Raw genomic sequence first — 26,099 nt, forward strand, 5'->3', positions numbered from 1 at the left:
AGAATAAATGACAGTGATGGGACAGTAGATGCTTCCGTTGTGGACAGGTACTTTAGTGCGGAACTCTCTTATAATTTTCACGACCTTGTTTTACGTGTTACGAGATCTCCTCTTTTTTCCTTTTTGATTTAACGGTGCTTTATGAAATAAGAAAGTATTTTTGCATACACATATTTCTCATATTTACGCGGCATATTTTGGTCATGTGGCTAAGGTCGTTGCCTGGGTTAAGCTAATCCGCGCTGAGCTCGACTTCTCAACAAACGGTTTTGGCCTTTTCTCTTCTCACGAGCGATTTCCGGATTCGCCTATCGAGATAGCCGCGCTAGAAAGTGTTTGCTTTTCTCATCAGTTCCATTCTACCCAAAATATACTAAACACCTAAATAACGGAACCCCGTTTTCTCACAATTATTTAGCTTGAGCCTTGACCCTCTTTTCTTACTTTCCCGAAAGTAATCTACGCTTAGTTAGTGTAATAAATAATTAATTGACGATCGCGAAAAGCAACAACTCACTGGCTCGGGTATTTTTGCGCATCAAATTCTCAAACTTGTATTTTCAGCTAAACAACAGCTTCCAATTACTTTCCAATGGTTCAGAATAAGGTGCTGAATTAATTTGATATTCCCTTATTTTTAAAGATCCGCAGAAGGGCCTTCTTGCAACAGAAAACACCAAAATTAACTTACCAAACATCCTTCTTTTTTTGATCGGACGCAATTTATTATCACAATAGCGCAGGTCATGAATTTTTTGCTGAAGCTAATTTCATCAGTAACTGATTCCCTCGAATGTTTGCTCAGATTTGCGAAAACAACAAAGCACGCGAGTGTTTATGTAGAAACAACCCTTTTCGCTGAAGACGCGACGTAGTACGATTGGCTAATTTAGATGAAGACGCGCTCGCTTAGGTGGCGCTCTTCGATTTTTTCTTTCGAAGCTCTTGAATCAAATTTCCAAGACCTGATTCTAGCGCCCATGATGATCTAAATATTCATTCATCTAATAAGAAAGTAACTTAGATTACTCAACTAGAGGTTATTAAATTTAAGAATTATCTTTCGAAAAAAATTAAAACTAAAAACAAAAGTATCGCGCTTTCAATTAGAAGGGAGTAAATTTTGAACTATTAGCTCAATTTATTGGCAATTATCTTGAACGTGTTTGTTTAAAGATGTTCCGTTCCATCTAATTGCTTTTCCGCAGTTTTCTTGGGGTTTTGGTCGATCCATGTTTTGTTACACATAATCGCAAGTTCTTACCAAGACATTATCGCAAAACAAAGCATTGATGATAGTTATTAATAAAAATGATAATCCACTAAACGAATATAGAGCTAGTAAGCTTTCGAAGCGCTTCTTGGTGGTGGTTTGGCGCGGCGGAGCACGGTAGAATTGAGTGATGCGCCGCTCTGTGGCGCCCCAATCGACTCCGAGCTCATCTACCATCATCGCGTCTGTCTCATCCTCTGCCCGAATCGACGAAGAAGGAACATCTACAGGACACTAGAATCGATCAACAGCAGAAAAAATCTACTAGAGACCAGAGACTTCAATCATCAACAGCCGAAAAAGAAGGTGAGTCGAATTATAAAGGTTAAAAGGTCAAAAAACAAAGAAGCACTAGGGCCTAATAAGTGCGAGTCAAAATAGGGTTTATTGGGAAAATAAGGGATTACGAGTGGTTTTTTGAAAGAGTACTGAAACAGGGGGACAAAGGTGCGAGGTTTAACGTTGAAAGTTGAAAAATACAAAGCGCTAGAATCAAGTATCGACAACGAAACACGTCATAGTTCGACACAGTTTTTGACACTGTTGGTGACACGTCAGGTCGAGGCCAATAACACCGGGCTGGAATTTTCGAAATTCTTAATTTTATCTGAATCTGTTGTTTCAGAGCTCTTCTTCTTCATTTTTAATCATTGATACTCAGAGGCTTACAAATGAAAGTTCGAACTAGAACTTTTGCGCTGACTTTTCTGAAATAAAAAGTTCTGAAAAAAGATCAAATAGATTTCTTCACACAACAAAGGAAGACGTTCCAAGCGCAAATTGAATAAAAATCGAAAATTGAAAAAAATCTGTCCACAACGTTTCCCATTGATAATTGTCGGCGTCCACTTTGATGTTTCCGAAGACTCACCAGAGTAATCACTTCCAGTGATGGTAGAGACGCTTCTCATGATTCGGGGGGAATGCTTATCGGATTCTCTTACTGTAGATTTCGAAAAGGGGAAACGGCGTGTTCCGGAGAAGGGAACTCCCTTGTTCTGACTGTTGCGTTGGATGATTCCATGGTATCAGTTCCGGGGAATTACCTGAGTGTCGGCGCCGGACTCATCTTTGTTTGGAAAAATCATTCCGCCAACAGCTGAAGGGCCAATTCAGTCCTCCATCAACAATCAAATCAAACACCAAAAATCCAGTTGCCATTCTTGTTTCAGGGCCATCGCCCAAGGCTTGTGTGCCCTGCTAATTCCATTTTGTATCGAATTTAACAGGCAGAGGAGCAACTAGAAATTTAGCTTATGATCCGATTCTGGCTCCGCTCTGAGCGATATCAGGATTGAGCGAGCGGAGCCATAATTAGAGAAGCCGTTTGCGGCTTCGAAAGGAAATAAAAAAGCCGCGCAACGCGCGGCTCTGTAATTTAGTTTTGTTCGTATAAGAATGTTTCTGGGGTAGTAATTTTTGCGATATTTCGGAACTCTCGAATTTTTATCTTCTGTGGTCGGCAAAATGCTGTCGGAAAGAATAAAATATTCAATTCGTTGTTTTGGTATAAACCAAACATGCGCTTGTGTCTCTTTGTTTTTCGCCAAAGTGAAATTAAAAATTGGTGTCGGCTTGGTGTGGCGGAGGAGTTTTTGATTTGGCGAATTGATCCGCAATCCTGTGGCGAGACTCCAGGGCGGCCGGAACTGAGATTCGACATCGAAATCTTCAAATGAAAAATTCGCTGCTCGACAAAATTTTTCTCGGATAAGCGGACGTAAGATCGCCGATTATTCTTGTTTGAAGAGTTCTTACCCGGACTACAGAGGTTATTTTGAGGGGGAAGAGCTTCTACTTTATTGAAGGTTTTATTTGATCATAAAATAATTTTATTCTGGGCATAATAATTTGGCTAAATTAAGCATTCAATAAATAAGATATAAAAAGTTCATTTTTGGAAATATTATTGAGGTCTTTTTTCATTTATATTTTCATAATTCGAGCTTTCGGAAAAAAATTCAGCATTTCAAGTTGGATTCTCAATTTCTGCCAAAAACTCATGTTTTTCGCATAATGAAAAATGCGCAAAACAACAAAACATTATGCACATTCTGCATATTTGCCAACAATACAATATCATATGCACCAGGCTTGGTATCTTGCATGATCCGGAAGAGGTCACCCCGTCATCCGGCCAATTAAGACTCTTCCCGCGTCCCTTTTCCATTTATAGAGAATAATTATGTTTCCCAAAAATCTTGTTTTTAATTTTCGTTTCAAACAGGAATGATGGCGACAACATGGCGTGTTCGGGAGCGCGCTCGACAAGTTGTATTTCTTCAGATTCGAAAATGTTAACGGCTAGTTAGAGAGGGATCTTTTATTTACGCAAAAGAAGGTTTTAGTCACTCATCTTGGAGCAATCGTAATTCTATTCTTAGATCGGCAAATTATAAGCTTTCCTCGAAAATTAATCTATTGGTAGCTTTTTAGCTTGATCGAAATTAACACAGTATTTCGGCACCCATCTGTACAGTGATTTTGATCACCACCCTCGAAGCTTCCTCAAGCGCTCTCGAGTAAATCCCGCTAGAATCCCACTGAGTGGCCGGAGGCGTGTGAAACCGAGCGGCTTCGACAAAAGCAACAATCGCTTCTCGAGTGCCAATCAAAATTGATTTGCATCAAAGGAGAGTATCAGCCGCAGGAAATCCACTTCGCATTGTGATCTGCGCTTCCGGTATTGACACTTTTGGATTCTGGCTCTTTCCCTCGCTTTTAAGCAGGTCGTATTCAACATCAAATTTTCAAATTGCTCTCTAGCTGGAACGCAAGAGAGGTATTTCTACCATACTTCCTGCCGATCAAAACAGTGGCCGAGATTTCGTTTATTGTAAAACAACTCGAACATCATTTTTCCTTTCTTTTCACTTTTTAAACTATTTTCCTTCTTCGACATCAAAAAAAGACCCATTCCTGGATAAATATTATTATCACTGTAAAACACGTATAGGACGCGACTAATTGACGCCGTAAAATTTGGTACTTTTTTTTGGAAAATAGAGATTTTACTTTTCCGAATCGCGGAATTAGAAAAACTGTCTGTTTTATATTTTATTATTTTATGAATACTGCTTTCATTCAATTCTCGTTTTATTGGAAGCTAGAATTCCGAGACTCTTTAGTTATTATGTTGCCTCCGGTTTCATGTGAATTTGGAAGTAGCCGCAATAGATAAGTGATTGACTCTATCGCTCGAGTTGCACCGTTTCCACAATGTACTTTCACGTGTCTCCTTTCGCAGCATTTAATTGAAAGCATCTTTTACAGTTTTGTTTGTTGCATCTGGCCTATCTCAGTTTGGAAATAGTCGATAGTCTCTTTTGCAGAAAACACACCTGCAGGCTGCAACCGTCAGAAGTTGAACCATTGACGGGCACTCACTGGCCCACCGAGCGGAATTATCTAGTCACTAATGTCATTTTACGAGTTTACCGCAAACAATTAATGATTTCGAGTACTACCAACAGCTTTTTCGATCGATACTGTATACAGATGAGTTCAAGCATGATGATAATCGTCTGCTTGAAATAGGGATTTTCGATCCTTTTCATATTCTCATTGATTGATGTAAGGAACTTCACATAAGTTACTGACCATAACTTAGCTCTGGTCTTGTTAAGTTCACACGTAAGAAGTTTTCGAAAAGAAGGATTGATGTCGCAATCTTAAAAAAGATTTTCCGGTTAATCTTCGCTTTACCAAACAAGCCGCTTTTTGGACTTTCAGTGACGCGCTCCGGAGTATTTACGATTATTTTCCCCAATTTATGTTAAAAAAGCACTTCCGCGAGCTTGGCGCTGATTAGGCCTAATTGCGTTAGGAAGGGGGCCGCCAAAATAAAATGTGTTTTTTCGCATTCTTCCAGTTTATATTGAAAATGCGCCTCGTAATTATATTTGCACCTTTCTTTGATCCCCGTGACCTGGCGCGCGCAGATGCTCCCGCGAGGAGAGGATAGGCGCAATATGTGTTTTGCTCCAAACAATGACGAGAATACAATTCCAGAGTCAGTTCTACAGAAAGCGCCGTTTCATCTTTGTTATGAAATGCAAATTTTAACTCATCCCTATTTGTAAGCCAGATGGTAGAATTCGAAATAAAACTTGAAAGGAACTTTTGAAAAATACCTACTTTTTGAGTCAATTAAGCTTTTCAGTGTTTATCAATTTCTTGAGCTCGTTTCGCACATTTTCGTTCGTAAATTAGTTGGTTCAATATGTTTCGGAAACAAAGAAAATCTTTCGCACATGTCGCCTGTTGCTCAAGATCCAACTGTGTGCCAAGAAGTTGAAAGGATTTAGGCGCGCGTACTTATGGCAATCAATTCCAATTCTCAATAAAAATCTGCACCACTCTATCACATACTTTGCATAAAGGGGAAGTCCTTTGTTTCCCACTCGCGAGGGATTAGTCTTCACGAGCGAAGCAGGGCGCATCGGCACTGGAAGCCGATTGACCAGGACAGCGCCACCTGGATATTTCTAATAAGAGTTTTCATGATTAACTTTGCATTAAAAACATTTTGTAAATGAAGATCGTTGGACTTTAGAGCTGACCTTGAGCCACGGGGCTCAAGAGTTCTTTTTCTTCTCATCGGGTTTTGAGATTGATACGTTCCATGTCCAGATCCGTCTCCGCTGTGCCAATAGAGTAGGGATAATCGCGCCAGGTGAACAGTCTTTGCGCAAGAAAGATAGAACCAAGCACTGTTTACGGGCATCTTCGAAGTGCATTTCTATTTTTGCCGATCTTCCAAACCAAACAATGCCTGACGCTTATGAACCCTTCCTTCGCGTAATTATCGATAAGAAGGCATATTTTCGAGGTGATCAAAAGAGATTACGCGAGGTTTAAATCACAGCTTCCTCTCATTGCCTTCGATCTTGAGCGACGGATGCTCGATAAAAACCATCGACTTTTTCTCTAGACTCCTGGTCCCAGTGCCTTACCAAGAAACTCATCAGAGTTCCTCATCTTAATTTTCACCAGAGCTTAAAATTTTCTTCAGTTTTTCACAGAAAATAAACGATGAACACACTATCGAATGATCGACCACAGGATCAAGGTAAGATTTATTTATTATATCACTGTAACTTATTATTCTAAAAGTGATCCCTCAAATGCTCATGGCGCAGCAACAACTTATGGCAATTCGAACAGCTCAAGCTCGTATGGCTCTTGTGCAACAAGAGGTAAAAACTTTTTGATTATTAAAATATAATTCTTTCGAAAAAGTCTAGATTTTTAAATAGAGAAATAGAGAATGATTTAAATTGGAGCATAATTTCACTGCAATAATAATTTATAGCATTTATTTTGTTATCAATAAGACATCTTCTAATTATTTTATTTTAGGTTCAAATGGCGGCTATGAACCAAATTAGAAGAGTTCAAACAGAAATGTTAGTTCGCCAACAACATCAGAATATAGCTGGTATGTCTCCATTATTGGCTTTCAAGAAAAAAAACCCTTGGTTTCAAATATTGATACTTCACTTTCTAGCTCAATACTATCCGATTGGCCTCCCTCCTGCATTACCGAATCCATCCCTTCCAGTCAATCCTCTCATTCAAAGGCAGCGATGGATAGAAACTGCTCAGGTACTATTCGATTTTGCTGAGTAAAATTTAACAAATAAATTTAGCGGCGTGTTTCCGCGGAATCCGTGAAAACTCCCACACAACTCCCAGTACCAATTATGCCACCTTCAACTGTCCGGCCGAATCCAATCCAAGAAAAAAGCGAGCATTCTTCTGAGACCTCAGGAGTCGGGAGCTCACGCGGGACGCCCGAAAACGCCGACCACTTGTGCCGTAAGTATAATACCTACTCTTCCATGATTTCACCCACTTCCCCAAATGAATAATACAGTAAGGATCGTGAAACAAATCATTTCCGGCGGGAGTGATTATGATTTCCGCACCGCGCCCTTGCCAAATAGGAACCGCCTTTGATCGCTACAACGCGCTTTTGTATCCCTCTTCACCACACGTTAACTTTTTTCTAGCGGTCTTTGACCTTCGTATAAAATATATTTTAGGCCTCAAAGACTCGTGTTCCCATCCGTCAGATGCAGCTCTTGGCCACGGAGATGCATGCAGACGATTCACGTGTCCGTACTGCAAGAAGCATTTTCCGCGAAATGCTAATCTCGTCCGTCACCTCCGAACACACACTGGAGAACAGCCTTATGTTTGCGACATTTGCTCGAGAGGATTTTCAATCTCATCAAATCTCCGGCGTCATATCCGAAACGTGCATAGGTTTGTCTTTTTTCTCTTCTTGGCGATGTTTTATAATTCATTTCAGAGGCGAGCGACCATTCGGTTGCAACTTCTGTGGCAAACGATTTGGTCAGCAAACGAACCTGGATCGACATATCCGAATAAAGCACAATGCTGATCGAGACGCAAACGATGCGATTTGCAGTACATCAGCAAGTACAGCGACTCTGTCCCTATCGCGACTCGCCGGCTCCGCAAGCAATGCCTTGACAAACCAAACTCCTTCGACACTGAACTCAACTCTATCTGAGCTTTCGAGATTACAGGACATGGTCAAGAAGCAATTCTGCCAGTCTCTTGTCAAGACCGAAACCGACGATGCTGCGATAGAATCGTCAAGCTCTTCCGAAGATGAAAACAACGAGGACGAACTTGATATTGAAAAATAACCATCAACTTGTAAAGACTTATTGTTAATAAACCATTTATATAAAGAAGATCAGTAATTATTCAAATGATTTCCTGATAGAAATTTGTTAAACAAAGACTTACATTTTCTAAGAGCAGGATGGAAACCGGATGCTTTGACTCAAGAATTTACATATTCTCTGTGTGAGGGCCTTTTTATGTTTATGGTGGCGGATCTCTACTATTTACTCTTTTTGATACTGATTTGCCTGAACCCATACTCTCTAATCTCATGAGCTCTTTCCGTTTCTCCCCGACAAAATCAAGCAATATCAGCTAATTAACATTGAGAGAAGGCTGATGTTTTTCCTACCATAATAAGAAGAACACTTACCTGTATCTGTCAGATTGTATTTTGATATTATTTCAAGAACAAACGTCAGGAAAAATTAACAGATGTAATGAATATTAGCCTAGTTGGGGATATTTCTCTTCTTCTTTTCACTTGCATGAAATTCCTCAGCTTCTTCAACAGTTTGAAAAAGTGGCAGCGATTTTGTTTCTGGCAGAAAAAGAAGCAAAAATCCTGATAAGATTGACAAAGTTGCAAAAGTGGTGTGTGGAACCCACTCAAATCCTGTTCCGAGGCTCTTTACTCCGCCGCACTCAAATTGAAATCATAGAAGAGAACAATAAAAGAGCCTTTCCTGGTTTATCGATAAGCATATTTAGAAATGGAGCTACGACCGATCCAATTCGACCGATCATCGACGTTATGCTCACACCCATAGATCGCACTTCAGTCGGGAAAAGCTCCGCAGAAAATGTGAATAGTGCGCAGAATACAGCTGAAGACGCAAACTTTCCAATAAAGGCGGCGACATTGGTGCTGATGCTGGTCAAGAGTACACCCATGTGTGCAAAACAGGCGACTCCAGATAATATAAAAAGAGCTTTGCGTAGATTTCAATCGAAAGTTACTTTTTAATAAATCTTTTGATTCTGATGGAAGAGGAAAAAACTGCAAAAAATGAAATCTTTCCTACGATAGATTTTCTTCGGCCAAATACGTCAGTGATCGGCGCGGTAAAACCATAAGCAGCTGCTTCAAGGGCCCCATTGATTGCGTTATTCACATAGATGCTTCCAGACAAGTTATTGACTCCATATCCGAAGCCGTAATACACCATGTTGACGACGAAGTATGCCATACTTGTAAGGATAAAAACTTAATTGGTTTTAAAAATGGAAGATTCTCGTTGATCAACCTTTGCCAAAAAACTTTGAGAACAGGATGTCAGTAATTGGAGGTGCTTTCGGTGGCTTTTCAATTACGAAAAGGGATATGTCCGGAGCAATTAGAGGCTCGCCATCTTGATCGGAAGCTTCAATCGCAAATCTATCCAAAATAGCTTGAGCTTCTTCGTAACGCCCTTTCGTTACAAGAAATCGGGGTGATTCGGGCAGAAATGGAACTTGAAATTTCAATTACATTCTCATAAACTCCAATTTTTGACTCACGAAATATGATGTTGAAGGCTGAGAGAGCGGCTATGCCCAAGGTCAAATTTTGCCAGTCTGGTAGATAGAACGATATGACGGAGATGCCAGCGCAACCGCCTGCGAACATGAAGCACAGGATCGTACTCGGTAAACTGCGCCGGCTGGGGCCCAAGATTTCGACGCCATATGTGAGAGCGGAAAGGAACCCAATAACCTAGGAAAGTCTTCTCTATCTATAAGCACTGTCCAAAAACTTACGCTAAAGGTTGCAGCTAGAGTTCTCAGCACCAGAAAGGCGTATTGATTCACTTGAAATATTTTGTTGAATATTGAAAACTCAATTTTAATTAATTTACCAATGAGCGCTTGTGCAGCGAAAGAAAATGTGGTCGTCAAAGTGTGCACCATGATTGCATTTTTTCGTCCAAATGTGTCGCAGTGAACCCCGGCAAGAAGGGAGCCGATAAAGAATCCAACAGAACCCGCTGAGATCATGTAGGTGTTCAGAATTTCTTTCTCACAGACAAGGTCGAATTGGGTGACGGCTGAGACAGAATTATTCTACGTCAATGCATGGTTCTATAAAAACCTGATTCCCACGAGTCTGAAGAAGCGTTCAATCCATGTTGAAGAAACACGTTGCCATCAGCACCGCATGTTTCCAATGAGCCGTTGATTTTGTTGGAAGTCAAGCAATTGAATATATCATCTGAGGTCGAGTTCGAGAATGAAGTAGTTGAGGTCTAAAGCAAAAAAAGCCTTGCCCCTTTTAGTTACCCATTTGGCCAAGTTTCCGATAGTCATCCAAATCAAACAGCCTGTTAAAATATCCATTTAATCATATATTAAAATAAGAACAGAATAAATATACGATTCAACGTCCAAAAATGATAGTCAAAGTCTAATTCTCGCGAAATTGATGTTTTTCTACAAAAAATTGCAGGGCATGAATCTTTAGATACATACCTGATTTATGCAGGAACTGACAATTTCTTCCGGGTAAGAGCATTTTTCACATCCTGATTTTGTTGTTGAAGCACAGTTTCCTTGTAATTTTGTGCTAAGATCGTGAATTTGGTCAAGAGAAAGAAAGGTGAGGTCATCCAGGCTTGTTCGACAGTGATGTTTCGGCGAGTACTGTGCGAAGACCGGATACATCGCAGATAGACCCATGATGAGAGTCATATAACTGGAGAAAACAACGAGCTGTTAAGTGGTCAAGAGATTTTCTTCGATTTTGCACTTGTCAAGTGCCAACATTCAATGTTAAACATTGGACCTTGCTGACCCCATGAATATTTTAGAAGAGCCCAACGCGGCGCAGATGCACCGCAACTTGGGATTTTTAGGTGAATAAAACCACTTCCTTGATTTGATATCTTCCTCCATGAGGCAGTTCATCCCAGATATCGTCAAACTCTTATGAAACTGGTTACTTTGGTTGCTTTTAATCATTATTGGATTTTGTTTACACAGACATCAAAAGTAAAGTACAAGTTTATCTATAATTTGACATAAAAAATTCTAGTTCTATACTTACCCTTTATTTTTGGCCTTACTTTACTCGTTTCTCCCATTCTAATACGCGGAGTAAACCACCGTATGAAGGGATCAAGATATTCTCTAAAATACCCGTGAAAAAACACTGAAGAGCTTAAGAATTTATCCCTAGATTTGTATTTCAAGCTTTGATTTACTCAGAAGACTGATTAACGAAGGCTTACTGATCACGCCACTCTGTCTCGAGAGGTGTCTCTTCATTTGAGGTCAACCAGAACCCTTTCGTGAGGATAGTCCAATCTAATTTTTGGCCGTTTTTCAAAAAAATAAATCGATTTTCTCCGCAAAAGATATACCAAAAGGTAGTGGCCAAATAAACATAACTATCCATTATTTTGATATTTAGGAAATAATCATCATAAAAAGTTCAATCAGCTTATTCCTTATCAGCAATTGATAACCTATTAAAAATATCATGCTAATATTTGGCGCGATGCTGTTTAATGTTTTAAAAATATTCGTAGTGAAGCTTAGTAAGGTGAAGAAATGAAGATACTCACGACGTTTTCCATCTAGTGGGACTTTCTCCATTATGTTTAGGAGTTGAAAGACTCTTCAAGATTCTCTGTCTCAAGTCCAAGTGGTTTTTGATGAAGACCTAAAAAGGAGAATGCCGTGAAAGTGGAGGGCGCCCTAAGTCGGTCCGCCTCGTTCCATGCGTCACGAAATCGATGATATCGCCTTTCTTTGATCCTTACCTACATATTTCATTTTCTTGTCGAATTGGATAAAGCGGAATGTGTCCTATTTATATTTTAAATCGTATCAACGCCAATTGCTTCATTATTTAATTCATTATTAATTTAACAGTAGTAAAACAGGAAATATTATTGTGTTCAAAGGGCGCAACATTACGCGTTGAGCGTATTATCCAACTAGAGCTTTCCAAAACTATTGACGCAACCGCATTGTTATAACGAGGTTCGAATACTAATGAGACCATGATGGCTATCTACTGCTCGGTTCAAAAAACTCCCTTATGCGCTCTCCCACCGAGTTTTTTCGTGGAATTGCGCCACCTTTACCGTGATTTCGCCATAAAATCTTGATTTCTATTCAGTTTCTCAGAAACAATCGAATAACTCAATCAAGAAAAGCCTCAACAATGCGAGCAAACAGCACCGATATTTTCGACTTCTCCAACGTCGAACACTCTGGAATGCATGCATTCTGTCAAGGGACTCAGCTTAGTCATCAGATGCCAGACGAAACGACCGACTACTCTTCAGAAGAATTCCAGAGCGATAAAAGCAACCCAACATCGACAGCATCACTCTCCAGAATAACCGACAAACTGTCTACGATTAGCACCTCATCTGAGTCATTTTCTCCCTATCCGAGAGAAAACTCTGGTTTCTGCACGACGATCATTCCGCCAACACCCCGAGCTCCTCCTACATCCAGATTGCACACTTCTGATGAAGGCGACTCGGCTTTGGACAGCTTTCGAAAATCAACCATGCATTTCCTCAACGATGGCGTCCTCCACTCTAACGAAGATCTTCTGATCAAGATGGAGACATCATCGCAGACTCAGAGCGAAACAACATCGGATTCACAAGAATTGCGGAACAGCATCGCTGAAGAAGAATCAGTCCAGATTACGGATGATGTGACGCTGGTTACGACCAAATACATTGATGCAACTCGTCCAGCATGCAACGAAGATATCCAACCTCCGTCCAAGAAGTCACATCATCGCCTAACTCTCATGTTCCTGTCCATCATCTTCGTCGGGATTCTTCTTGCGGTAATTGTACTCCTCGCCTTTCAACTCAAGCTCCTCCAGAATGAAGTGGACCGATTCTCTTCGCTTGCCAGGCACAAACAACAGCAAGTCGACTCCCGTCAGCGCGACATTGTCTTCTTTCGTGGCCAGAATCGTAAGCTCCGCGAACAGGAAGGAGAACTCCAATCAAAACTCACTACCTGCCAGAACGAAATCTTCCTCCACGACAAAGAATTTCATCCTGTCCCCTAACTTTCTTGTCTCTAGAATAATCTGCCGAATAAATAAATCATCCACGAACTCGCGTAGTTATGTCAGCAACGGATATTGATATTGAACTTACAGAGTTCGAATCATCAAATAGTACTGTCTTTGATAGCCAGGAAAAGTCTTGATCTAAAAAAAATCTATATCAAGCAAACAATTTGTCAAGATAACTGTGAGAATGAAAGTAGAACAAGTGCTGATCATAAAGACGAACCTCCACGATTAATGATCACACCGCTCCCAGTTCGTTTCGAGAATTACGATATTGATAAGTTTTATAAAGGTTGAAGCTATTAATCGACTCCATTACGAAAGGAATATTTTCAGCCGGCCAGCCTTCAATCGATAATCTCATAGGAACTTCGTGTCTGTACCTTTGTAGGTCTCATGTTATCGACAGTCCAGTAACACCGCATAAATTTCTGAATGAAAACCGAAACAGCTATTGTATCTTGAATGACGTCGGGCAAGGAATTTATTACTTAAAGTTCAAAGAAACAAGTTGCAGGTAGTAAGAAATTTTATTCTCACCATATTCGTTGATTTTTAGTAAAGTGCTCTGTTGTTGCATCGGAAATACCTGCACCCACATGAATATCCACCAATTTGACTGTACGGGCGAGAGAATTGCACGACTCAATCGACCGAAGAGATTCGCTTGGCCTTGGGTTCCGTTTGGCCTGAGAAGAGCTGACTTATATGCAAAGATATGGCGAAAATTTAGGCAAAAAACTTCGAGCGATTCTTTTCATATCTTTATTGAAAGTTGCTCCAGCTTCAAAATGCTTAACTACGAGATCTTTCAAGAGTAACCTTTATATTGAATCACTACAGTCTTCGCGCTAAAATTCTCCAGCGACAAAGCTTCAAAGGCTACTCCATCTACGATGCCTATGCCGACAAAAAGCACGTCTTCGAAATAATGATCAGACAGCCTTCACTCAAAGAAAAGGTCAAAAAGACGGTCAGGCTTAAGTTTACTCAGAAGTTCTGCGTCTATCTATTGCCGATGAAGAAGGTAATTGCCAGAATTACCAAGGACACGTGGAAAGACGCAGTTGAAAGTAAACTTGACGATATTTTGATGGAAAGAGACCCAGTGAAAAGATCAAATGATTTCGCGTAAGTAGTACTGTAATGTCAAATCAAAAATAAATTTTCAGGCGACAAAAGTCAATGTGCAAGCAGTTCAAAATCGCGGATCATCCGATCATGGTGATGCGAATCCACCCAGAAGCCGAGAATTTTCTGACTCCTCACGAGTACGTTTTGCTCTGTCAAGTTCTTATTTTCATATCTGTGAACAATTTTAGAATCTTGTACTATTGACACAAAAGTGCAAGAGAATCTGCATAAATGAGTTCAATTTCTATTCTATCTATCCGTGTACAGCATTTAAATGAGACTAAATGAACTTATCAACCTCGACCGACTTGGCCAAGGTTCGTATCAGTAATTGGATTTGCAGTGAGTTGTTGAATTTTGACTAAAGCTCTATTGGCATCAGTTTGGAGCTTTCGCAACTGTTCAATGTGTAGGAGTCTAAGGACAAGAGCTGCTTCGTTGAGTGCCTTATCGCCGAGGTCGAAACCCAGTGGAATTTTGTCTTTTGGAAGCATCCTTCCACGTAGTTTTTCGAGGTCATTTTCGCGGCTCTATAAATAAAGCTCAATGAGCAAACCTTAGATTATGCTTACCGTAACAACTGCCTCAACGACTAGCCTGCAGGCCTCTAGGCTGACAACTAGATCATCTTGGTAGACCTGTACTTGTAGTTTCTTGGCCATCTGAGCTAGTCCCTCTCTGAACTCGTGTGGGACTGCAGTTTTTCTTTGTTGATCTGGTTTGTATGTTGCATAGCTTTGATCTTCCTGATATTTCGCCTTTGAAATATTTCATAAAACATGGAAGCGCATAGTTCTAAACCTGGATAGCTTTTCCAAGTAGCCACTCAATCTGATATTTCAAATTGTCAGTAAAGGGACACTCAACATGATTCAAATAATTCTTAAAATCATTCTCCCAATCTGCAGAGTTGACTTCTTTCAAGCAGGCTCTGTCCTCTGGCCTTTAAATATAAAGTTGTAGATGAAACGACAGGAATTCAGCCTTACTTGTATGCGTTGATAAACTGTCCTTCAAGCCAGATCACAAGGCTCTTTTGTTTTGATTCTTCTTGGTAATTTCCTTCGGGATTCGGATGACCAAGGGCGTATAACTTTCGACGAAACATATGTCTAAAATAATTATAAAAAATATAAGTTTTCTGAAGAATCGAAAAGCCAACATAACAAAATATTGTGACAAAAAGCTCAGTGTAAAGTTCCATGGCCACCATATAGAGTTTCTTGACGAGTTGCAGTGGTATCGTTATTGACATTTGTCGTCCTTCTAAGCGTCGCTCTGTAAGGATCATGGAAAAAGTGGTTTTGAATTGACTGTGTATTCGTGTAAAACTTCTCTTGAGTTCCGAGCATTTGCTCCATCACTTGTTCGTAGTCTATAAAAATTCTTCACGAACTTTACTAGCCATGTAAGCTTACGGTCATTAGAGAATGTCTTGAATTCGAAGTCATAGGCCACGCCGACATAATCAATCTCCAATTTAAACGGTCCAGGAACATCGTCCTGAAGTCGAAAGCGGAAACCCCAGATACCTTCCACGGCAAGATAAGTTTGATCTCGCACTTTTGCGTCTTTATGCTGCTGATAAAAATGGTAGAATGGAACTCGGATCGTCTCCCATTCGTATCCGCCTTTTGTATGAATTGGAGTAGACCACATGGAAGTTGACTGTTCGAAAACTCGATTGCCATGGACGTCAAACTCGTATCGACGACCATCACCTCGGATGCGGAATTCGAAACAATTGTATTCGATGAGATTCAGTTTATCAGGACGACCGTAGTCTCTTTCCCACGTTTTTGTGTACAGCATCGCGAAGGATTTCCACATCGAAAGTCTTCCCCAGTCAATATCCGGAACTCTCGTATCCAAGTGACCATACCACATGACACCAGTGCCAGTTTCATTCATCGTCATCTTACACTTAGAAAAGCCCTCGATATTCTCGTCAGTCATCATGTCCCACCACTCCAAATCATTTATATCTCGGAAAGTATACAAAATGCGTTCTCTTCTCGCAGCAGTTTCAGAGAACAGTTTCTGATTCACAAATTTGGCTTTAGTTTTTCCCGATGGATCGATGTTGTTCTTCGCCCAGGCGAGTGAGCCTCGCTCTCGATTATAAAGCATCGAAAAGCCAACAGAGTTCCAATCGAATCCACTGGACTTCACTGTCAACCATAATTCAAAGGAAAGGAACCTACCTCTGTTTTGCCCTTTCTGCTTTTTGATACTTAATATAAGCGCCCAACTCTTCTGGTGGCAGTGACTTTTCAAAATGCTTCTGCTCCTTTGTCTTTTGCCCGCCATATTTGACCGAGTTTCGAATTGCCCGAAATACGTCCGTGACTCGTTGCATTCTGATTCAAAGAAAGTATGAATACGATTGTATTTTCTACTTGGAATTTTGAATTTGAACTATACTTTATTTTGAATAGATGCAGAGATATAAAAATAGAAAAGTTTTTAAGTCCGCAAATGAGCAAAAATATCGACTTGATCCGGCCGATCGCTCCAGACATCCCCTTCACCGTATGAATCGTCATAGTCGCTCCAGTTGTCCTCGTCACTATCTCCAGAGTACTCAATGTGTCTTGAATCGCCGACGAAATGAGTAGTTATGCTTTTAAGAGAAAGACCGAAGAAACGACGCGGTCTGAGATCATTGTCTACTGCTACGAATTCCCAGCCGATATGATTGTAGCATGTCGAGCACACGATCACTTGCCAAGAATATCCGGGAAACCAGCTGAAAAATTGTTTGTTAATTTTTTGTTTATATAATATATTATATTAGTATCAGTAATAAAATGTTTACCTGTATTCTTCAGAAGGTGGTCCTTGATATTGTATATTTGACTGGTAGCATTCTCGCAGGGTCATCATATGATGTGCATATCCATGCGGGTTCACATAATTTCCACTGACGCCACTGGAACTCATGACGAAAACATATTTTTTGCTTGAAAGACGATTTTGACATCTTTGGCAACCAAGGAAAACCGAAAAATTATTGAGGTGTTGCTCGAGAAGCTACAAAAAATGAAATTTCCATTGAAATTGACGATTTTACCTCTAAACGAGCTTGAGGAGAATGTTGGGCAAGGTAGGTAATTTTGAATTCACGATTAGCTGGAACTTGCTGAGCCGCCCAGTAAGAGAGTTCTCTGGGGTTTGTTGGAATTAGCTGCTTGTTGTTTTCTGAATCATTCGGTAACTTGCACCAATCTTGAAGCCATTTGACGATTCGTTGTTGACGCTGGAAAGGGTCCATTTTGTCGATGAGGTGCCGCGGAAGACGAGTAGTGGGATAGAGAAGACTCTGTAGATAAGGTTTCGTGTGATTTCCGAGTGTTAGACGAGCTTTATGTTTATTCTGAACGGAACCAAAAGGAGCGGAAGAGTTTACTTCAGGCAAAATGCGCACTTGGGCCATCGTGTATCCGACTTCGTCGGCATCGTAGCTTTCTCCATGACGAACCGAGCTCCAGGTCTTTTGAACAACGAAACGCTGGAGACACTCAGCGACTACAGAAACGTGGAAATTCTGGCGATCATCGGGAGATTCTTCTGTCTTGTGGCGGACGCGCATTGAACATCCTATGCAGATTTTTCCTGTGGTTTGATTCGGTTCATAGACTGGGATATCTTTGGAGTCGATTTCGGAGATGTCGATGAAGTAACCCATCAACTTTGAGTCGCTCTAAAATTTTGACTGAAAGAGAGAATCCAACTAATTACAAGACTTACTTTCAAGACAGCGCTCAGTAAGGCTTTTGTGGAAGGATAAACAGCATTGATCGGTACATCTTGACCAGGAAAAAGGACTAAATCCTGTGGACCATACGTCATAACCGGCAAAGTGATAATTTCATTTGCCGGGAAAAGCGTCTTTCTGGCAAAAACATCTTCCGATACCGATAAATACTTGTGCTTCGCCGCGATCGCCCAGTCAAAGTTATTCGTTTCGTTGTCTGAATTTCTCATTTGAGGAACTTGATTCTCTCGGAGGAAGACATAAAATCAAACGCTCAAATAAACGAGTGTATCATGGATTTACCTGAATCATCAGAATTCCTCGATGTTGGCTCTGTGTTGTGCCTTGCGCGACGCACGCGCTGCCTTCGGGGTCTTTGCTGGGTGCCCGAAGAAGTTCGCTGTCTGAACTCCGAAAGCCTGGCGCGATTTCCTAAGAGAGGAGCTTACACCTCACGTATCACATTTATTTTCGACAATTACCTAACACCACTCCAGATCGTTCAATTCTCGCGATTCCATGCATGTTCTCAAACATTCGCTCGACGACAGCGCGAAAATTCTCTGGGTTGTAATCTTCTTCATCTTCATTAGGATCGAAGTTAAGATCTTCCGACATCAATTAAGTCTAAAAATGATAATTTATAACTCCAAAAAAGTACTCTTTGGAAATATTCAAAAAGTTAAGACGTTGAGGTCGATTGTTCCAGTAATCAAGCTTTTCCTGCCAAAAGTCTTCGTTAAAATTTGACTCAATAGAATAGCGTTCTTTTATTGTTCGAAGTTCGCGGATATTCTCTCGTTGAGCTGGATCTTTGTACTTTGATAACGTAGATAACGCCTTGCATTCGAAACGCCATTCAAATTCAAGCTCGTTTTCTCGCCAATATTTTTCAATGACATCGTCGGGCAGGTAGAATTTCGAGCCGTGCTTAGCCGCAATATATTCGTATTGAAACTTGTAGAAGCCTTCTGGCATCTTTTTTGAAAGCAGGTAGTTGTCGCCCCACATTTCCATAAAACCTGTCGATAAGAATAAGGGAAGACCTAGGCATCGTTAGAATAAAGACGGAATAATCCACAAAGACTCACCGATTTTTCTAAGACGACTTAAATGAAGCGCGTTGTTCATTCTATTAGCACTACGCATCTTCATCACTGTTGTTAAAACTAATGGCATAACAGCAGCTGGGTACAAGCAAGCTCTCCAAATCCCAACGTCTCTTTTCGTCGCTCTTTCTTCCGATGATTTTGGCGGTGATGCGAGTTCAGCTCTTGAAGGAGTTCTTAGCATTCTATATAATGAGCGTTGAAGTAAGCATTCGAAAAAATAGAATTATTAAGAACATTTTTTAGGTCCATGGAGTTTACAGAATTGCAGAGTCAGAATTGGGTGATTTCGATTCGGGATTTTTGGATTTCTTATCTTTTGGCAAAATTTTGTCCTTCCATCCTTTGAGCTTTGCTTTTGGAGAAAAAGACTTTTGCGGATCGGACGGGGTGTGAGGAGTACTGTGAACTGGATGCTGTATTCTTCTGAATATTTTTGTTATCCTCTTGGCTTAGAAAAAATTATTACTTTTCTGGTGGAAACATGGGTCTAACGGACTTTGGAGTTCGGGAGTAGCCCTCACGGGAATCCGAGCCGCTTCGGTGACTCCTTGAACCCGAACTCCTTCGAGCAGACCGGCGACCTCGGGGAATTCGCGTTGGCGTGATCATAGCTCCACTTTCTGACGCGGCTTTCGACGGTTTTCTGAAAACATAATCAGATATTGAAAACATAGAAGGCTCCTTACTTTGATTTACTGGGAGAAACGATTGGAAGAGACCCAGTACTGAAGGCTGGAGCTGGTTTCTTTGGACTACGCTGAACTGGTGGATCGAAATAAGGCGGATCTATCGGAGAAATGACATCGCCAGTACGAGATTCGGAGTTTTTAGGCATTCCAAGTTCTGCTAACTCGTCGAGATCGATCGAAGACCCGTCTTCTAAAACGAAACTTAAGAAATAAAATAATAAAATCATTACCATTTGAATCAACAAGGCTTGTGTTGCTCGAGGTTCTGGAATGTCCTTGATGTGGCGTGTCCTCTACCATCGGAAAAACCTTCACTTGGTCGGTGTTTTCGATTACTGCGTTGCTTAGTGGGATATTGCCCGGCTGAGATTGCATGGGCGGTTGAAAGAAAAGTGCAGGAGGCGCTGATGTTTCTTCCTTGACAGGCGGAGTTTGGCTGCTCATTACGTTGTTCGTTATTTTCATAGAGTTCATGTCCCTGGTGACTCCTGAAAGACCGCTTTCGATGGTTATATTGGAGAACGAAGTCCTAGTCGAGAGATTTGCAGGAGTTCCCTCTATAAGAAAAGTTAGAAATTGAAGAAAAATGTGGTCAAACCTGTATTGAAGGCTTTGGGGGCGTCGTCCATACAGGATGATCCAACGGCTGCGTACATAAATGGCGGAGCAGAATTCACAGATGTTGGGGCACTGGTGAAAATCGGCGGAGTCTGATGCGACGAAGATCCTGTGTCTGTGGATGGGCGCACTCCAGAAGACACTGGTTCATTTTGCGAGATTACAGCCGGTGCTTCGTTCACTTTCTTATCGATGTATTTTATGACGTCGATATTGGGATCGAGTGTTGAACGAGTTTTTGCCGATTGCTTCATTTTTGGCTTGTTTTTCTTCGGCGCTCCGAGACTGTACAGATCTTTCATAAAACTATCTTCTTCATATTCTTCGTCGCCAGAACCTTCTTCTCGATCAATGACTGTATTGTCGTGATGATCCCAGAAGCTTTTTCTCCATCTAGAGTTTCATCGTGCTCCCGTAGAGGCTGCTCTTTAGATTTGGCGGAGCCCTTGCTGATTTCCGATTTGGAATCAATTGTCAAATCAGACAGTTTTGAGCGCGGAGACATTGATCCTTCGTCATTGAATGCTACAGGGCCGTCATCCATATCAGCGCTTCCAAAATTTGCGGTTGGAAAAGGAAACGGTTGATAAGACATGTTTTGTTGCGGATAAGACATATTCGTGTTGTAAAATGGCTGCTGTGAAGGTTGCGAAACGGCGAATGGAATGGGCTGACTTGATTGCGGCTGCGCAGAATTGGGAAACATGGGTTGTGAAGTTGGTGCGGGGAATGTATTCGTCTTTGGAGCCTGCGAGTGTGAAGGGAAAGTGTTTTGAGATAGGGGCATCGGTGCTGGATTTGCATACAATGGAGGCTTTGATATTGTCGGAGGGTAAAGAGGCTTGCCAAACGATGGTGGTGGGTTTTGAGAGTTCGCGGACTCGGCCCGTGCTGCTTGTTCGCGTTCAAGGTTGATCCTCTCGATGTGCTGGCCAGGAGAGTCTGGAATATCAGAAGGACTAACTTGGCCAGACGCTAATCTTGAGCCCGGCTCAGAATCAGATGCGTTCGCTGGCATTTCAACTGATTCAATTGAACTTGCTGAAGCTGGAGAATGTCGAGAGAACATGAGCGGAGTGTCTTGACAATACGCTGGCGTTCTTGCTCCAGATTGCAGACCTGAAGCCATCCCGGAAGTGTAGCCAGACACCATTCCAGATTGTGTAGTTGAACTTTTCCCAGACATTTTCTTATCATCCTTCGGCGTTGCATGCGATTCTAGTGTCGGTGAACGTCGTAATTTTGGAGAAATACTTGCCCCGTGATTTGGCGTATTTTCAACGTTGTAAACTTTCGGCTGGTCTTGATTGATTTTAGTGTAGTCGAAAGGCGAGTCCGCTTTATCAGATTCGGTTGGGCGGGGATACAACGGATTTTTAGGCAGATCGGTGTAGATTGGCTGATAAGAAGGGAAGGGATTTTGCTTTTGGTTGCTTTGTTGCGTAAAATCATAAGGTCGATCGTGATCATCAGAGTAATAATTTGGCGCATTCGTTGGATGGATGTGCTGCTGATGGTGCGCTTTCATCGTTTGCGGAGCGTACGGCGCGTGCTGCATGCTATTTGGCGGATTTGCCATTTTCCACTGGAAGCCAACATCGTTTGGAGCTTTCTTTGACTCAAGCTTGTGGTACACATCGCTTGCTTCTGCCACAATCTGCTGATTCGAATGGTTCAAGAGTTGTCGCAAATAGAGGTCTCTTCTGTCTTTTATCAAAATTTCTGCGCCACGCTCAGATGTTACTAGAATCTTGAAGATTCTTAGACAGTGCCTGACTGTCGTATCGGAACCCTTTGTTAGTTTGAGGAGCGTTTGAACACAAGGCTCTAGAATTCCTGGATCGACGTGTCTTTGGGGGACGCAGTTGGCAAGAATACCCGTGAGTCCTTCTGAATCGTTCGATGGTGCGTCCAGAGAAGCAACGATGCTCTGAAGAAAGCCAATATCGCTTGAAAGAGATGATGCAACTGTAGCTGAAGCAGAGGCAGTCCATAGAGCAAAAGAGAGCGCTTCTTTGACGTTTCTTCTTCCAGTTGACCTTCTTGCTTCCTTCAAAGCATGGGCGAGGGAGAGAGGAAGACCAGGAGCTCCAGAAAAGTGCGTATTCTTAACAAAAGTCGAAATTAGAACGAGAAGTTGATGCTCTGGCTCAACGGGTTTGATTTTCTGAGAAATGACATCAGCCAGATGCGATAAGAGAGCACTAGAAGACGAGACGTAGGTTTTCGTATCGGAGCAGCCGACCATTAGATTCGTGAGGATTGTGAGCGAGGATATAAAAAGCTGCTTGGAAAAGGAATAAGCTGAGCAAGTGGCGCCAGGAGCGATGAGAAATAGAAGACATCCGAGAGTTCCAATATCAGCTTTTAAAAGATTCGAAAAAATTGTTGTTATATTTTTATTATAAAATGAGTCAAAAGGCTTTTTCGAGCCATTCCTAAAAGTGGCCCAAAGCCAGCAGAACGCATCGCGTCTCTTCCTTCTTTCGTTGAACTAAGAGACTGCAGTTGAGTGAACATCGGCGGCAGACTCCCCTGTATGTACGAGTCTGGAATCTGCTTGATCAAGTAGCCATTGAAAAGCTCTTGCTGAAAGTAGCGTAGCTGGAGCAGCACTTCAGCGAGCTTCGGAGAAGGAGGTCGAAGATCGAGGAGAAGTTTCGCAAATTGGTCGCGTTCCCGTTTTTCAGCATGGCGATCATCTTGCGTTTTGTTCGTGTGGCAGTTGATTCCTGAAAAATTGTAACTAACCGTAATTTTTTGTAAAAGCAAATATGCAAAAAGTGCTCTAGAAAAAAGGAAACGCGGGGTATTTACCTGTAATAGAAATTCTTGTCGTGGCTCGTATTGCAAGGAGCTTATCGATCCCAAAAGACGCAAGAATCTCCTTCGATCCTGGCAATCCCAAACATTCCTGTAGAATCGGAGTGAAATGACCAGTCTTGTGAAGAATTTGAGGGTCCATCATCGGCATGAACCGGAGAAGAATGTCGAAACGAGTATCCAGATTCTCCATTTTTTAAATTTTATTCACTTCTATCGCTCAAGAAATTTAATTTTCATTTTCTCTTTTTTTTTTGCTATTTCCGCGGGAAGAAAAATTGCCGTTTCTAGATTCTCATTTGCCGCCGCGTTTTTCGATTGGCTCTTTTCGCTTTCGATCGGACAGTCGCGATAACAGTCTTTCCCTACTGTATAAAATCAAAAAATAATTCGATCAGAGGAACCAGAAAAGAAATAATGAGCAAAATGAGTCAGACTCGTCTTCCCAGCGATTTATAAAGTACTTTATTGATAGATTATCCATTCTGGGCCTCCTCCAGCTGGCTCGTTGGTCTAGGGGTATGATACTCGCTTAGGGTGCGAGTGGTCCCGGGTTCAAATCCCGGACGAGCCCTACTTTTTCGCAATTTTCTTTTTTTGCCCGCGCTGCGGGCGAATCAGAATTTTCGCTCTCCAATCTTTTTTAACGCTCGTTCTCGCAAAAAAAGGGATTACGGCCGATTTTATCTAAGATGATTTTTGTCTGAACATAGAGAACAAAAATAGAACAAAAGAAGGAAATAGAAAACGATGGGCTTCAGAAGAATTTCTTATATTAAAGTTTATGCGATTTTCTGCACTTTATTCATCTTTTATCTTCTTTCCTCTGAATGGAAAACAGAAGAATCTTTTGTCAGACAAAATCGTAAACTTCACAAGGTAAGCTTTTGGTGGAAAGAAGTATGATCATTTTTTGTGGATTAGGAAATCAAGAAGCTAAAGAAAGGCTGCACCTCCCGCGGAGCTTCCCATGATTCCGAAGAATCTCAAGAACCAGAGCCAATTTATCTCATCACTCCTACGTACGCCAGATTCACGCAAAAAGCGGACATGACAAGGCTTTTGTACACGCTGATGCATGTGGAGAGTCTCCACTGGATAATTATTGAAGACCACGACGAGAAAACAGAACTTATAACGAAATTTATCGAAAGAATTCCTACTGACATTCAGGTTTGATTTCAGCCCTTTTTCATATCTTATGAAAGTTTGAAGGTGACGCATTTGAACATGAAAACGCCGCCAATGGACAAACTGGCATCCGACGATCCAAGCTGGCTAAAACCTCGAGGAGTGCAGCAACGAAACGCAGCGATAGAATTTCTCATCAAGCATTATCAAGAAAGTCCGGAAGGATATGTCTATTTTCTCGACGATGACAATACGTACGACATCAGAATTTTCGACGAGATTCGAAAAATCGAAGAAGATCAAGTTGGAGTCTGGCCCGTCGGAATTGTCGGAAAATTACGATATGAAGGTAAAAAGTAAAAATCATTCTCAATCTCATCTTATTTCTAGGACCCGTCTGTAGCAACGGAGAAGTAACAAGTTGGTTTACAGCGTGGAAACCAGACCGTCCGTTTCCAATCGACATGGCGGGTTTTGCAGTCCGTCTCGAGAACTTCCTCGGCTCGCCCGAAGCTCGTTTCAAGCAGCGCGTCCCTCGTGGATACCAAGAGAGTCATATTCTCACCGAACTCGGACTGGACAGAACGAACGCTGTCGGCTTAGCTAACAATTGTCGAGACGTGCTTGTTTGGCATACAAGGACGGAGAAACCGAGAATGGATGCGGAAGAAAAACTCATGAAAGCGACTGGTGCTGCTTCTGATTTGAGTATAGAAGTTTAGAATAATCTCATTTACCTGCGTTTCTCACTGTTGTAGTCTGTATATTCTTCAAATTAATACTGAGCTTCCTTTTTCTGTGCTAAGACCTAACTATTTAATATCGCATGTATTTATTCAAAATGTGGAATAATAAATCAGTAATTCTGGTACACGCGATTTCTTTGTGCCTCGATTCGTTCTAGTTTAGCGCCAAGGGCTTCAGATACATTTGCCTCTTGCAAGAATTCGTTAGTAATCGATTAGTTTTATACATACCTTTTCTACTTGTGGTGCTCAGTCGACCATTTCGATCACGAATACGAGTGAACCGGGGTTTCCTTACTTGGTAAAATTCCTTACTTGGTAAAATTCCTTACATGGTAAAATTCCTTACTTGGTAAAATTTTTTCTTTACCAAGTAAGGAATTTTACCAAGTAAGGAATTTTACCAAGTAAGGAATTTTACCAAGTAAGGAATTTTGAAGCGAAAAATATTCGAAAACCAAAATTGACCATATTGACATGAAAAGTATTCTCTGCGACCCCCTCCGAGACAATTTTTCAGATTTCAATTTTTCTCAAATTTATGTTTCGGTATAATTTTTTTTATACCGCCAAGCGAATTCGCTTTCGCTTCGCTTCGTACTGGAGAGCAGAATTCGCTTCGCAAAATTCCCAAATTTTCGCTTAAATTTTTGTAAAGCAAGCGGCTTCGAAATTCGGAGGATTCTTAATAAATGAGTTGGAAAGGGGCATTTTTGATGCTCTTTTTGCGCGAAAAGCCTTGCTATAAAATTTATAGTATAAATTCAAATTTTCTCCGTCTTGTCAAGACGAGTCTAATGGTGGGTCTAATTCTTGATAATACCAAGGATTGACTAGTTAGCAAGCTGGTTACTGGAAAACACGTTGTCACCAGCCGTTCTTATTGTAAGTTTAATAGAATAAATTTTGAATGGTCAGAAGGATATTTATGAACAGGGCTTATCTAGAATCGAAGATGACCGCCATAGACGCGTTTTTAGGTTGGGAACTAATAACTTTTGACTGGAACAAGATCCAGGGGAGGTTAAGGGCGCAAAATGATGCTCAGAAAAATAAAAATTTCGCACCGCATAAGATTTTTCAATTTCGGTACCAGACTTCCGTTATTGAAATTCGGTACCAATTTT

The 26,099-nt window shown here is 41.2% G+C and overlaps 7 protein-coding genes, 1 long non-coding RNA gene and 1 other non-coding gene across 10 annotated transcripts; 5 read left to right on the forward strand and 4 right to left on the reverse strand.

Moving 5' to 3' along the window:
* Positions 1-1,403: 1,403 nt before the first annotated feature.
* LOC145703715 (uncharacterized) lies at positions 1,404-7,980 on the forward strand. Of its 2 annotated transcripts, none has more exons than XM_081781109.1 (8): positions 1,404-1,583; positions 6,288-6,344; positions 6,389-6,471; positions 6,635-6,713; positions 6,783-6,880; positions 6,925-7,093; positions 7,321-7,543; positions 7,590-7,980. In XM_081781109.1, the coding sequence occupies exons 2-8, from the start codon at positions 6,308-6,310 to the stop codon at positions 7,951-7,953; spliced, it is 1,053 nt and encodes a 350-aa protein (XP_081637235.1). In that variant the 5' UTR covers positions 1,404-1,583; positions 6,288-6,307; the 3' UTR covers positions 7,954-7,980. The 2 variants fall into 2 exon arrangements, with proteins under 2 accessions (XP_081637235.1, XP_081637234.1); XM_081781108.1 differs by having other exon boundaries at positions 1,404-1,579.
* An 897-nt stretch (positions 7,981-8,877) lies between these two features.
* On the reverse strand, positions 8,878-11,602 carry LOC145703188 (solute carrier family 22 member 13-like). Its single transcript, XM_081780512.1, has 9 exons — positions 11,476-11,602; positions 10,782-10,834; positions 10,382-10,621; positions 10,005-10,158; positions 9,772-9,960; positions 9,674-9,723; positions 9,434-9,629; positions 9,181-9,387; positions 8,878-9,140 (listed from the first exon to the last, which is right to left on the reverse strand). Exons 1-9 carry the CDS (start codon positions 11,504-11,506, stop codon positions 8,890-8,892), a joined length of 1,371 nt encoding a protein of 456 aa, XP_081636638.1. The 5' UTR covers positions 11,507-11,602; the 3' UTR covers positions 8,878-8,889.
* Positions 11,603-13,052: 1,450 nt separating this feature from the next.
* Positions 13,053-13,666, forward strand: LOC145705375 (uncharacterized). Its single transcript, XR_014134583.1, has 3 exons — positions 13,053-13,254; positions 13,299-13,479; positions 13,522-13,666. It is a non-coding gene; the product is annotated as an uncharacterized LOC145705375 (long non-coding RNA).
* An 87-nt stretch (positions 13,667-13,753) lies between these two features.
* LOC145703289 (uncharacterized) lies at positions 13,754-14,380 on the forward strand. Its single transcript, XM_081780628.1, has 2 exons — positions 13,754-14,093; positions 14,135-14,380. Exons 1-2 carry the CDS (start codon positions 13,894-13,896, stop codon positions 14,298-14,300), a joined length of 366 nt encoding a protein of 121 aa, XP_081636754.1. The 5' UTR covers positions 13,754-13,893; the 3' UTR covers positions 14,301-14,380.
* LOC145703288 (tRNA-splicing ligase complex subunit RTRAF-like) lies at positions 14,331-15,208 on the reverse strand. Its single transcript, XM_081780626.1, has 4 exons — positions 15,086-15,208; positions 14,898-15,039; positions 14,669-14,854; positions 14,331-14,626 (listed from the first exon to the last, which is right to left on the reverse strand). Exons 1-4 carry the CDS (start codon positions 15,202-15,204, stop codon positions 14,390-14,392), a joined length of 684 nt encoding a protein of 227 aa, XP_081636752.1. The 5' UTR covers positions 15,205-15,208; the 3' UTR covers positions 14,331-14,389.
* A 31-nt stretch (positions 15,209-15,239) lies between these two features.
* On the reverse strand, positions 15,240-16,455 carry LOC145703290 (complex I intermediate-associated protein 30, mitochondrial-like). Its single transcript, XM_081780629.1, has 3 exons — positions 16,301-16,455; positions 15,515-16,257; positions 15,240-15,471 (listed from the first exon to the last, which is right to left on the reverse strand). The coding sequence occupies exons 1-3, from the start codon at positions 16,453-16,455 to the stop codon at positions 15,284-15,286; spliced, it is 1,086 nt and encodes a 361-aa protein (XP_081636755.1). The 3' UTR covers positions 15,240-15,283.
* Positions 16,456-16,501: 46 nt separating this feature from the next.
* LOC145705724 (protein cereblon-like) lies at positions 16,502-19,168 on the reverse strand. Its single transcript, XM_081783207.1, has 7 exons — positions 18,945-19,168; positions 18,336-18,899; positions 18,157-18,285; positions 17,847-18,070; positions 17,170-17,799; positions 16,915-17,129; positions 16,502-16,845 (listed from the first exon to the last, which is right to left on the reverse strand). The coding sequence occupies exons 2-7, from the start codon at positions 18,469-18,471 to the stop codon at positions 16,563-16,565; spliced, it is 1,617 nt and encodes a 538-aa protein (XP_081639333.1). The 5' UTR covers positions 18,472-18,899; positions 18,945-19,168; the 3' UTR covers positions 16,502-16,562.
* A 4,397-nt stretch (positions 19,169-23,565) lies between these two features.
* On the forward strand, positions 23,566-25,097 carry LOC145705725 (galactosylgalactosylxylosylprotein 3-beta-glucuronosyltransferase I-like). The gene is made up of 4 exons (XM_081783208.1): positions 23,566-23,974; positions 24,020-24,268; positions 24,311-24,575; positions 24,617-25,097. The coding sequence occupies exons 1-4, from the start codon at positions 23,846-23,848 to the stop codon at positions 24,946-24,948; spliced, it is 975 nt and encodes a 324-aa protein (XP_081639334.1). The 5' UTR covers positions 23,566-23,845; the 3' UTR covers positions 24,949-25,097.
* TRNAP-AGG (transfer RNA proline (anticodon AGG)) lies at positions 23,598-23,669 on the forward strand. The gene has a single exon. It is a non-coding gene; the product is annotated as a tRNA-Pro (tRNA).
* Positions 25,098-26,099: the final 1,002 nt, after the last annotated feature.

This window comes from Oikopleura dioica, chromosome PAR, assembly GCF_907165135.1.
Source record: "Oikopleura dioica chromosome PAR, OKI2018_I68_1.0, whole genome shotgun sequence".
NCBI classification, from domain to species: domain Eukaryota; kingdom Metazoa; phylum Chordata; class Appendicularia; order Copelata; family Oikopleuridae; genus Oikopleura; species Oikopleura dioica.

Excerpts from the sequence above, each read along its gene's own strand:
- LOC145705725 (XM_081783208.1), top strand. The coding sequence starts at position 23,846 with ATGGGCTTCAGAAGAATTTCTTATATTAAAGTTTATGCGATTTTCTGC. Across the intron at positions 23,975-24,019 it reads AAAATCGTAAACTTCACAAG|GAAATCAAGAAGCTAAAGAA; the intron begins GTAAGCTTTTGG and ends TTTGTGGATTAG. Across the intron at positions 24,269-24,310 it reads GAATTCCTACTGACATTCAG|GTGACGCATTTGAACATGAA; the intron begins GTTTGATTTCAG and ends GAAAGTTTGAAG.
- LOC145705724 (XM_081783207.1), bottom strand. The coding sequence starts at position 18,471 with ATGTCGGAAGATCTTAACTTCGATCCTAATGAAGATGAAGAAGATTAC. Across the intron at positions 18,071-18,156 it reads GAGGAATTCTGATGATTCAG|ACAACGAAACGAATAACTTT; the intron begins GTAAATCCATGA and ends TGAGAAATTCAG. Across the intron at positions 16,846-16,914 it reads CCACCTTCTGAAGAATACAG|CTGGTTTCCCGGATATTCTT; the intron begins GTAAACATTTTA and ends ACAATTTTTCAG.
- LOC145703289 (XM_081780628.1), top strand. The coding sequence starts at position 13,894 with ATGATCAGACAGCCTTCACTCAAAGAAAAGGTCAAAAAGACGGTCAGG. Across the intron at positions 14,094-14,134 it reads AAAAGATCAAATGATTTCGC|GCGACAAAAGTCAATGTGCA; the intron begins GTAAGTAGTACT and ends ATAAATTTTCAG.
- LOC145703290 (XM_081780629.1), bottom strand. The coding sequence starts at position 16,455 with ATGCAACGAGTCACGGACGTATTTCGGGCAATTCGAAACTCGGTCAAA. Across the intron at positions 16,258-16,300 it reads GCAGAAAGGGCAAAACAGAG|TGGATTCGATTGGAACTCTG; the intron begins GTAGGTTCCTTT and ends AGTGAAGTCCAG. Across the intron at positions 15,472-15,514 it reads CAAGACATTCTCTAATGACC|ACTACGAACAAGTGATGGAG; the intron begins GTAAGCTTACAT and ends GAATTTTTATAG.
- LOC145703715 (XM_081781109.1), top strand. The coding sequence starts at position 6,308 with ATGAACACACTATCGAATGATCGACCACAGGATCAAG. Across the intron at positions 6,881-6,924 it reads GATGGATAGAAACTGCTCAG|CGGCGTGTTTCCGCGGAATC; the intron begins GTACTATTCGAT and ends AAATAAATTTAG. Across the intron at positions 7,544-7,589 it reads CATATCCGAAACGTGCATAG|AGGCGAGCGACCATTCGGTT; the intron begins GTTTGTCTTTTT and ends AATTCATTTCAG.
- LOC145703288 (XM_081780626.1), bottom strand. The coding sequence starts at position 15,204 with ATGTTTCGTCGAAAGTTATACGCCCTTGGTCATCCGAATCCCGAAGGA. Across the intron at positions 14,855-14,897 it reads TACTTGGAAAAGCTATCCAG|GCGAAATATCAGGAAGATCA; the intron begins GTTTAGAACTAT and ends AATATTTCAAAG. Across the intron at positions 14,627-14,668 it reads TCGTTGAGGCAGTTGTTACG|AGCCGCGAAAATGACCTCGA; the intron begins GTAAGCATAATC and ends CTTTATTTATAG.
- LOC145703188 (XM_081780512.1), bottom strand. The coding sequence starts at position 11,506 with ATGGAGAAAGTCCCACTAGATGGAAAACGTC. Across the intron at positions 9,724-9,771 it reads CGCTGCACAAGCGCTCATTG|TGAATCAATACGCCTTTCTG; the intron begins GTAAATTAATTA and ends AAATATTTCAAG. Across the intron at positions 9,141-9,180 it reads CTCAAAGTTTTTTGGCAAAG|TTTTTATCCTTACAAGTATG; the intron begins GTTGATCAACGA and ends AAACCAATTAAG.